General features: G+C 40.5%; 1 protein-coding gene across 1 annotated transcript in view; it reads left to right on the forward strand.

The window, feature by feature from the left end:
• xylt1 (xylosyltransferase I) overlaps positions 1-11,250 on the forward strand; it is a 77,405-nt gene that overhangs the window by 52,233 nt on the left and 13,922 nt on the right. The window contains exons 6-8 of the mRNA XM_005735796.2: positions 471-687; positions 1,052-1,228; positions 7,073-7,338. Coding sequence (XP_005735853.1) covers positions 471-687; positions 1,052-1,228; positions 7,073-7,338 — 660 coding nt within the window. The remainder of the gene's footprint in view (positions 1-470; positions 688-1,051; positions 1,229-7,072; positions 7,339-11,250) is intronic.

Raw genomic sequence — 11,250 nt, forward strand, 5'->3', positions numbered from 1 at the left:
GCCAGAGGGGCCGATGGCGCGATATGGCAGCCTCGCTTCTGTCAGTCTGCCCCAGGGCAGCTGTGGCTACAACTGTAGCTTGCCTCCACCAGTGAGTGAATGAATAGTGGAATTGTAAAGCGCTTTGGGTGCCTTGCTATATAAATCCAATCCATTATTATTATTAATTTTTCCAACTTTATTAAATACTAAGATTTTATTTTTAAAGAGAAAGTGAGACTTTCTAAGTTTTGTGTCCTTCCTACAGGAAGACGGTTGCTCTTTGCTATAAATGAGCGGAGCTTTAAAAAAATCTGTTTACAAGAAATAAATTGGAGGAAAATATAAATATGCTGATGCAACAGTAACTGACCTTTCTGAGCTTGTTTTTATGTAAATGATATCTCAAAAAAAGAAAAGAGGACTTCACAACAACAAGCTCTCACATAGTCACTGATATTACCAAAACGTTGTTCCCGTGTGCTTGCTAGGTTCATCCGTAAGCAAGGTTTGGATCGTCTGTTCTATGAATGCGACACCCACATGTGGAGGCTGGGTGACCGTAAAATCCCAGAAGGCATCTCTGTGGATGGTGGGTCCGACTGGTTTCTTCTAAACCGCCTGTTCGTGGAATATGTTATCAACTCCAAGGACAATTTGGTCACTAACATGAAGCGCTTCTACGCCTACACTCTGCTTCCTGCTGAGGTAACACACACTGACAGAAGCTGCTCTCACAGGTTCGAGTGTCTCTTAATCTTTGACTGACAGGTAAACACTGCTTTGGACTTGCACCGTGTCATATATAGAAAAGTTTATTCTGTTCTCGTTTCATTGCCTGGAAAAGAATTTGACAGCAGAAATAAGATGAGAACTGAATGATCTCTGTGGGGAAATTGAATGTTTATCACGAGCTACTGTGAATCTCCTTTCTCTGCTCCTACTCTATTTCCTCTTGTGAATTGGATGGTGTAAAAAATAAAAGGTATACAATTTTCTAATTTCGTCTTTTTGTCTTTGCTCTCCGTCTCCCCCTCCCTCTCCCTATTCATTTCTGTTTCTCATTTTCCAGTCATTCTTTCACACTGTGCTGGAGAACAGCGCCCACTGTGAGAGCATGGTCGACAACAACCTGCGCATAACAAACTGGAACCGTAAACTGGGATGCAAATGTCAGTACAAGCACATTGTGGACTGGTGTGGATGCTCTCCTAATGACTTCAAGCCAGCAGACTTCCATCGCTTCCAGGTAGTAACGATACACAAATACATTTAAACAAAAGCTCTTTTGTGATTATTCAACAATAACTGTTAAAGGGGTAATTTGTAGAAAGGATTCTCAATAACAAAATGTTTAATCTTTTTTAAGGCTGGGCCTTTGTTTTTTCATTTTTAAAGACAGTGTTTAAACATTAGTAAAAACAAATAATAAAAGGCTTAACATAGCAGTCTCCTTAGCTGCATCATAGCTAATTTTCAGTATCACTTAACTCATTCACTGCCAGCCATTGGCAGTGAATGAGTTAAACCCATTGACTCATTCACTGCAATTGACGGCTATAGACGTCAATGGCAGTGAATGAGTTAAGAATAAGGCGGGGTCAGTCTTTGGACCAATCACATTTGAGCAAGACATGTTTGCATATAGTTGAACAGATGGTGTAGAGAGCCAAAATGCAAGATTGAAACCATCACCTATCAGTTTTATTTTTTTAAATAGCTGTTTAAAATATATATTTACTGAGCTGCAGGCTGAATATGAAGCCCTGACATTTTTTGCTAATGTCTCCAGAGGTTAAGTAAGTGTTTGCAGATTGCTTAAAACCAGAAATCATACATCAAAATGACAGACGTGCAGTTACAACATATCTATGGCATAGATTTAACGAGTGAGCATTTCAGGTACAGTAGTGTCTTATATTTTTGCATAATATTGCTAATCACAAAGTGCCTAAAGATACAATTTAGAATTTGTTCTTTGCTAACTTTTCTAACGGACTGCAACTTAAGAAAAAACACCAGCAATGAGAAAAACGCTGCAAAACACAATGGAAATAGAACAAACGAAAACAGAAATAGGAAAAAAGAAAACATAAATAAGAAAAACTAAAAAAGAAATAGGAAAAAACAGGTTTCAAAAAGCATGAGGGAAGTGTTTCTGGGGAGACAATAACCTGACGGACCAGTTGCAGGAACCAAAACATGCTAAGAATAGCGCTGGGAGACACTTAAAAGAAGTGGAGGATCAATCAGTTTTGTGAGGAAAGAAAAGATGAGAAGTAAGTGTGTTAGCCTAACTAATAACCTAAAAATCTGCCATCAGTATTATGTGAATCATGAGATTAAAGCACACTTACCTAACATATTTTGGTTCCTGCAGCTGGTCCGTCGGGTTATTGTCTCCCCAGAAACACGTCCCTTGTGCTTTTGGAAATCATTTTTTTCCCTTTTCTGTTTTTGTTTTTCCTATTTCCGTTGTGTTTTGTGTGCTTTTGCAGCATTTTTCTTATTCAAGTCAAGTCAAGTCATCTTTATTTATATAGCACATTTAAAAGACATCAAGTGTGGGCCAAAGTGCTGAACAGAGGGATAATATAATAAAAAGAATTAAAATAGATAAGATGAAAACATTATAGAAAACATTGTAAGACATCCATATATGTTTATGTTTATTTTTGCTGGTGTTTTCTTAAGTTGCAGTCAGTTTGGCCTCTCAGGGCCACTGTACTTTTCTGTTGTGTTCAGACACAACACTGGCTAATCATTAAGTTAGGTCCCTTTTTTGTTCTCCAATTATTTATAGAGCAGTGTTAAGTTCCTTAATAAAAAAAAATCATTACTCTGAAAATGCTCAGGTAAAAAGGAGTGAAAGTGAGTGGAAAAGCAGCCAGAAAGTTTAGCTCCTTGGAGGGTAGCTCAGGAGTTGTGCACAGTCCTGTACTAAGTTAACTATTAGCACTTCTTAATTAAAAAGTCTACCTTCCTGTCCAGATATGGTTACTTCCAGCCCAAACCCAGATGCTAGCCACAGTGCTAAAACTGAGGCTTTACAGATGTCATTCTGTAAACATTTAAATTTTCTGTGTTTGATTTAACTTAGAAATAAGGGAGTCAGCAAGTTGAAGCAAGACTAATAGGTTGGAAATCCATGAGAAGGGCCAGAGAAAAACTGATGCTCCATTTTCTTTTTTTGTTCGCTTTGGATTTTTTTTTTTTTTTTTTTTTAAGGAGGAGGGAAAAAAGGATTACAGTCAAAAAACGACTGTACAGCAAAGACAGAATAACATTGTTGTGGCTTTTCCTCATCATAAGCATGAGTTGGCAGTATTTATGCAAAAACTCTTAGAGCCACAGCAGTGGGCTAACGGCTCTGCACTACAGATTAAAATATCATAGAAAATATTGTGCAGAGAAACGTCTGCATTGTCCATTAAACTATATGACCATATATAGGAAAACAAACTACCTTATCATAAAACTACAATACGAACAAACATAAAATGCAGTGAAAATGGAAAATGCAGAAGTTGCAGACAACATGCAACTTCTGCAGTTTAAAAAAAAATCAAGCTAACAAAAAGTGCAGTTCCTCTAATGGACACTTGAGGCTGACTCCAAAAAGCAACTCGGTGTTAAAATGTTCAGCCTATCACCAGAAATAGACGTTTACACGCTGGTGTTGATTTACTACTACTTCTCTACCTTCTTGTCCAAATATGGTCACTTCTACCTCCAACAAACCACAATGGTGATAGCCACAGTACTAAAACTGAGCCTTTACAAACTAATGGGTGGCATCACCATAGCAACGTCAACTTTTTATGCCCAGTCTTTTGTTGTCAACCTGCTAATTTAGCTTTAAAGTAAAGTTAAGAATTAGAACAAGGCCTTAATATGAACACAAAGGCATGTATCAAGTGACTTTCTTTTGCTGGTCATGTAATTTTAGTCTAATAACTTTCGCCAGATGTCACAAAAGAGGGCGAGATGGGAAATTCTGCAGCTACAACAGGCCGCCAACCTGGGTGGTTGTGTTTAGTTATGAGGTGAGGAAAGTGAGGCATGTTGGTGTATATGACGCAGTGCAGTCGACTTGCCAGCCTGAACTAGCTCACAGGCTTTGCTCCATAAAGTGTAATAGAGCAGGTTTCTGTTTATCACATGATTGATCACATATGCAGTGTCTTCAGTCCAGCAAAAGCCAGTATTGTTCATTCTTAAAGAAAAGTCAAGAGCAAGAGCTCGTATAATTTTGACATTTATTACTGTTTCATTCGTGGGAAATTTGTAATATTCCCCACAGCTATTAACACGACTGCCTTCAGCTTCCAGCCAAATGCTATAGGCAGGAATGAAAGGATTTGCAAAAATGGAAATTCCAGCTGTCCTTTTATCCCATGTTAAGGAAAAGCTGCTGCTTAAGAAGAAAAAAAGTATTTAATAAGCAAAACTGGCAAAAGGCCAGGGGAAAAGACTATGCAGCGGATCCTCATCAGAGATGTCAATCAGACACATCTTCAAACATACAAAAATGAATGTTAAAAACAGCGCTACTTTCAGCAGACGGTTGCAGCACATCAGTATGTTGCAGGAAATCAGCAGCAGTCAATCCTTAAATTCTTTGCTCACAAGGTCTGTCCTCTCAACCTCAGCATCCAATGTATTCCCACAGCTTTCACAGTCGATATGTGCAAAATTATGTCTCAATTAGTATGACCCTGAAAGGAAAAAAATGGTAGGAATAATTAGATCTTCTCAGCCTCGGGTCTGTGATTAAGGAGACAGTTAGCTAGCCTTTCAAAATGAAAGTGAATGAGTGGCAGTGACTCTAGAGCCCCAGAGAAAGTCAGCGTCACACTTTTAATGCGCTCCTAAAATCTTAAAGCTGAATTACAAAGTGAATACAAATGTTCTGCCTCAGCAGAATATCACTTTAAGTCGTATCCTTCAAGAACGGTGAGTCATTTCACCTCTCCTCTTCTTTATATACCAGTCGGCGCACGGAGCTCAGTTCTCCCTTCGCCAAAGCTGTCTGCCGCATGTCTAGCCTCAGTCTCAGTTTAGTGCCAACCCTTTACCCTTGGCACTGCCGCTGGGTCTGGTTGGCACCTTGGTATCAGTGAAGTCCAATCCTGGGAAAAAAGACTTTCCAGAAGCAAGCCAGAGCTTGGGATTACTAGGACTTAATTTACCGTAAAGTAATCTCTTTGAGACGGTACAGCCAAGTATAGAAAACTTTCATTTGTTTTCCAGATCAGAACAATTTTTTAAAGTCAGTACAGCTGTCAATTTCCTACCATAGTTACTTTAAACTGTACTCATTAGAGGAGGAGTTTTATTAAGGAAGATTGGTGTAATGTGCCTTTTCTCTTTGTGCGTCTTTGTTTAGTAATGTGTTTAGAATGGGTACATTTTGGGAAGAATGTGAGAAAGACAGGCTGTGACAGGCTGCTGCTTTCAGATGATTCCACAGAGGGCACATCAGAACACCCACAAGCTCTAGGACTGTCTGGGAACTAAAGCCCACTCCTTTGCATTTCCTTTGATATCTCGAGCCAATCTCTAAGTGTTAGGGCAACATCTGGTACTGTGCCACGCCACACCAGCATCCAACAGTTTCTGTGAGAAAAAAGCACATCTCTCAGAAATGTGCCACAGCGTGATTTGGTCTCCTTTTTTAGCAAGTAGCACCGATGTGTTTGGTGCCGGTTGAATAGTTTGGTGTCTAGGACTTAAAAGATGTCTTTGTGTGGAAGCCAGGCTGTGAAGGTGGCAGATTTCGTGATGCACCATCAGCTGCATAACCAACAGCGTGGCAGGGACAAATACAACGTGGCTTGAGTGGATGATTCTAGGCAGAGCGATTAATGCAAAGAACTGATAAGGAAAAAGACAAATAATGGATAACTAAAGAAAAGCATGCAAATGTTTATAGGGTATAGCTTCGTGTCTAGTTCTTGCTTTTCTTTGTCTACTAGTATTGACTGTAGTTACTATAATGAAGCTGTCTGATACTGATACCCTAAGTGACTTACAAGTCCAGTGATGCACCCAAAGTCCTTCCATCAATAGCAATTGCACCATAATGTGATTAACCTTTAAACATCTGTGTTATTGGCGTGCAGGTGGATTTGCTTGTTCTGCCTCACAAGTTTCAGAATTTGTAGGATCATCTGCTGATGTGAAGTGACGTGCAAAGGAGCAGCGTGAGGTTTTCTACGGGTTTTATGTCAGTGTTTTTAGTGATTATTTGTCCATTAATCATATGCATTAATAAATAAGGCGTTAATATAACATGTTTTCTAGTTTCTTTTGTTCTTATAAGCAGCTGTGTGATTATTTTACACATCAAAGTCTGTTTACAGGTCTGGAGTTGTACTAAATTACCGATCATGTAAAAACTGTTTTTATAAAGCTGTGTGACTGCAGGGGAAAAAAATTTAAATTATGTCAATGCCAATAAAGAAAGGAATTTACCAGAATACTGTGTGGCAGCTTGAGGCCAATGACTTGAGGCTACATTAGCTGCTACAAGGATACGCAGTCAAATTTCCAGCCAACTGGCAGCAGAGCTTCATTGTGGGTAACATAAGCGCCAGAGCCGATGAGGAAGAAAAGACTATATTTGTTGTTTGACATTTTTGTCTATGGTGATTTTGTGGTGTTAAATTAATGGGATAATCTTTTAAGCTCATCTAAACCCTCCAGTTTATCTTAAAATCTCTTGTGGGGCAATGACCAGGATGCTGGGAACCGCTAAAGTACAGGACACCATTTGTACTGCAAAAGAATGAAATAGAGAGATAGTCTTGGGAGAGAGTATATTTGATCTAATACATAATAATTAATTCACAAACCCATATGGTAATGATCTCCCTATTTTTATCTGCTACCTTCACTCACTTTTATACTACCTCCTATCTAATTCTCTTTCCTGCCCACATGTCACTTCCTCACATATCTCACACATCGCATTTGTTCGGCTGACGTCCTGGCGCACAACCATTTCTTAATCTTCTCCTTTTTTTCTTCTCTTTATCTCATCCGTCTTTGCTTTGCTCTCCCCCCACCTTCCTACGCTCTCTGCCTGCAGCAAACAGTGCGGCCCACCTTCTTTGCCAGGAAGTTCGAAGCCAGCGTTAACCAGGAGATAGTGAACCAGCTGGATGCCTACCTGTTTGGACCATTTCCCCAGGGGTCGCTGGCATTGAACTCATACTGGGAGAACGTGTACGACGAGCCAGATGGCGTGGCCAGCCTGTCCGACACGCAGCTAACGTACTACCACGCTTTCTCACGACTGGGCCTGGCCAGGGCTGCCGCCTCGCTGCAGGGGAACCCAAAGGATCACAGCTGCAGGTTAGTTTAGTGAAGATGTGCACAATGCACAATCCCCGCAGACGTCCATGTATGCATGCAAATAGTTCTCAGGCCATTGATCTTCTGTCCAGCCACACCCACACGCACTCATCATCATTATTATTACGCCGCACCTGCACCTACATCCACAGGTGCACTCAAGTTTGCTTTTGCTGTCAAAAGCAAGCCATACACGTAGTATACGAAACCACAACATAGAGTATACAAAAGCCTTTTGTTTGTCTGCTGATGCATTATCTCACATAGATCACATGTCATGGAAATAAGATAACAATGAACAGTACCAGTCAGCAACTGGGAACTCTGGGTAATGCTATTCATCTTGTAACACAATATGACACTCAATTTATCCGTCAGATAATGACGCTATATAGGTCATAACATTGAAAGCTGGCCTTTATGCTAGGGTATAATTAGTGGAAATGCATGAATTCCAGAGTGCTGTTAACATACAGTGTGTGGTTAAATTAAAAGGGAAAACCACAGTATGCGTTCATATTTAACAGGCAAATGGAACATTTCAGCTTCATGTCTTTTAGTAGGATTTTTAATAGCATATGCTTTCATCAGTTTAGTTTATTTGCACAGTGATGAGACCTGTATGCAAAAGAGTCACAAATTCAGTATGCTAATGTGGAACAGAAAGGGGAAGCGTAAACTGCTAATTTGCGTACATGCGACACAAGGCCCCATGCATCTCAGTGCATCCAGGAAACAAACGCCTACAACATCTTAATGATGTCAGCAAACATTAACACAGCTTGGCCCCACATGACCAGGAACAAAAAAAGATAATAGAAAACAGCATGAAGGCAGGCTGTTTGAACAGCGTATGGTGGCAAAAGGCGATATGATCTGTCGTAGCTTTTGTTGGGAGTCATCCAAGCTGCCAGTCTGTGTTTCCTCTCATGAAACTTTCAAAAATCATCAGGTGTCTTCGAAGGCAGTTTCAGTTGCAGTTTATAGAGTAAGTCAAGAAGGCAACACGAATGCCATTACCTCAGCTGGCGCACGCTGCATGTGAGCCGAGATAGTTTGCTCCTCACAAGCAAGTCCCCACTATAGCAAGGCGTCCGATGCCCCGCTGCATTGTGGGTGTTCTGTGAAATCTAGTAGGTAAAGCCAGGCAGTGAAAGAAGGCATGGTTTCAAAGTCAAACTTCAAAACCATCTCGCGGCGACAGCTCTTGTTATTCAAACACTGTGCATCTGTTAAAATAGAGAGCTGGAGCACGGGACAGGTGTGCATGTGTGTGTGTGTCTGCACGAACGAGACAAAGTAGAGGCTTCAAACACACAACTTATATAGATTAAGAAAACAGAAAGAAATGCTTTAAATATCTGCGTGTGTGTGTGTAGTGTGGGTTTGTTTGTGTTTAGGTAAGCGCCTCATAATTGATGCTGTTAATGTGTCTGTTAACATACATGGTAAATAGACTGTTTGTCATATAGCGCTTTTCTACTCTATCTCAGCCCTCAAAGCATTTTACACAACTTGCCTCATTCGCCCATTCATACAAGCACTTTTCTTTTTCTATGTCCTTTCTATGCAAGCGCTTTCTATCTTTCTATCACATTAATAGTCCACTGGATGCATCAGAGAGCAACTTGTGATTAGTATACATATTGTTGATTAGCAGATGGCATGAGTTGTCAAACATTTTTCCTTCATGCCCCACTAGAGAAGACAGAAAAGTTTATACCCAACACCCCACAGTTTTTAGCCATCATTAACAATAACAAGGGATCCAGGTTGAAATTATACTGCAATAAAGGTCAGTACAATAGCATCGGTAAAGTGTTTATTTTCCCTAAAATAAAAATCTATTCACTCAGCTTATTCGACTACTTGTACCCGCATTTAAATAATTGATAGCTTAGAGAAAACGAGTGATTACGCTGGTTTGTGGGGTACTTTCTTGAATTACCACAAGCACAACAGATGATTTTTAATAAGCAGAAATTGCTGTTAAACAATCCTATGCATTTTTTTTACAGTAACCGCTGGTGTGTTTTTTCCACAGTGAGTGACAGGATTAGAAAAAAGTAAACCTGGAATCTTACCCAACATTAGCCCCAGGTTGTACCTTTCATGTATTAGCATTGCATTAGAGGCATGACAACACCTCTACCTGGCTATCTTTGAAAAACGCAGTAGGTTTTTTAACCACACTAAACCACTTTGAGGTAATCCCGGAATCCTCACAGCACCTTTTCACCACTGGGAAGATATATGTTTTTTAAATTAAATATGTCTGCTGTACAGTAAATACAAAACATGTAACAAAGTCTTGAAGCTATGTACCTGACGATATTAGAAGATTGATAATCTGTCTGCATTTTATGTACAAAACTGTGTTAAATGCAACAATGTGCATTTATCCACTTTGATTACTAAAGACAGCAATAGAAATATTGAAAAAATATTCTTTGTTTAGCGCATTAAATATGTTAAATGTGTTAAATGTGTTTCACTTTGATTTTTATGTAGTGATAACACATCAGAGAGGCAGGCTGGGCCTAAAGAACATGTACATGATATGCTGTGTGAAATGTTATGATGTGATATTTTAGTCTCATAATGTGGTCTTAATTTTCCATAGCGTCATATGATGTCATAACTTAGTGCTTGGTCTCACAGTCCTCGCTTGTCTTTTGTGTTTTACGTCACAAAAGTGTTTCCAGCTGAATCGCTGGCTTGTGATTTTTGTAATTCCACCACTCTGTGGTTTATTAACGTAATAATTAAACACACAATGTGTGTGCTGGCACTCTGCAAGGCCTGCCTGGAGCTGTCCTGTTTAAGTTTTATTGATCTGTAATTTAGTTCGTGAGCTGAGTAATTAAAGCTGATCACGTTTTTGCTTAAAGCGAGCCCCAGCAAAGCTCACATGTGAAAATATATCTTTTTCAAGTGTCGGTGTGATGTCTCGAGTCTGCTCACATATGGTGTGCGTGTGTGAATGCGTTTGTGTGTGTGTGGCCACGTGTTTTGCATGCATTTCAAATTCAGATGTGCTACCAACAGATGGATGGGTCAACTTCATTGTGAGACCTGAGCAGCAGAGAGAGAGAAAAATGGACACAGAGAGTGATTTGGCTCTTTTAGCAGCCTGCTGTGACTCAATTGGAGAGATTGTGGAGTAAAAGCCTGAATGGAGCTTCTGTGCAGGCTACGCCCTTGCCCCCTGCTCTCTGCTTCTCACACTGGCAGCCACGTCTCTTTTGGGAAAGATGGGACAGAAAGCAGAATGAAGGAAGAAGAGCGATGAGGGGAAAGGAGGAAAAAGCAGGTGGGAAAATGTAGAAGAGGAGAAAAAGAGAAAGACTCGGGGAAAAGGAGCTGGAGTGGAGGGAGTGTGCAAGGCTATTCTTGTGAGTGTAAATATTTGCTGTTCTGCTTGTCAGGGTAGCATTTACCAGGACGGGTTGACTCCTGGTCCTTTACTGGAATACTGATGAGGCCATAGACACAGGGGAGCAGGGAGAAACAGTGCGTGGATGTGCGTTTGTGTGTGTTAAGCTGTGCAACCAAAAAGGAGGAATAAAGAGGAGTTTAAGGAAGCAGAAGGATGAGAAATCTGGGCGAGAAGGACTCAGGACGTGTGCAGAGAGCAGCTGCAGCGTGCTCCCCAGCAGTGCCTGCCCTGGCCCCTTTTTTGTTTTTCCAGAAGTCACTCCGGCTGGCTGCCCTGAGGGCAGACCCTCTGTCACGTATGAAGCGACACACACAAATAAACAACAGACTAATCAGAGGGGCAAGACCTTTATTCAGCTTCAGCTGACTGGATGACCCAGTTCAACTTTGTTCAGCTGTCCTGTAATGCTTTAGTTGGGTTTTGTCCGTGTGTGTGTGTGTGTGTGTGTGTGTGTGTGTGTGTGTGTGTGTGTG

The sequence above is a fragment of the Pundamilia nyererei genome, unplaced genomic scaffold, assembly GCF_000239375.1.
Source record: "Pundamilia nyererei isolate P.nyererei 1_Seehausen unplaced genomic scaffold, PunNye1.0 scaffold00065, whole genome shotgun sequence".
Taxonomy (NCBI): domain Eukaryota; kingdom Metazoa; phylum Chordata; class Actinopteri; order Cichliformes; family Cichlidae; genus Pundamilia; species Pundamilia nyererei.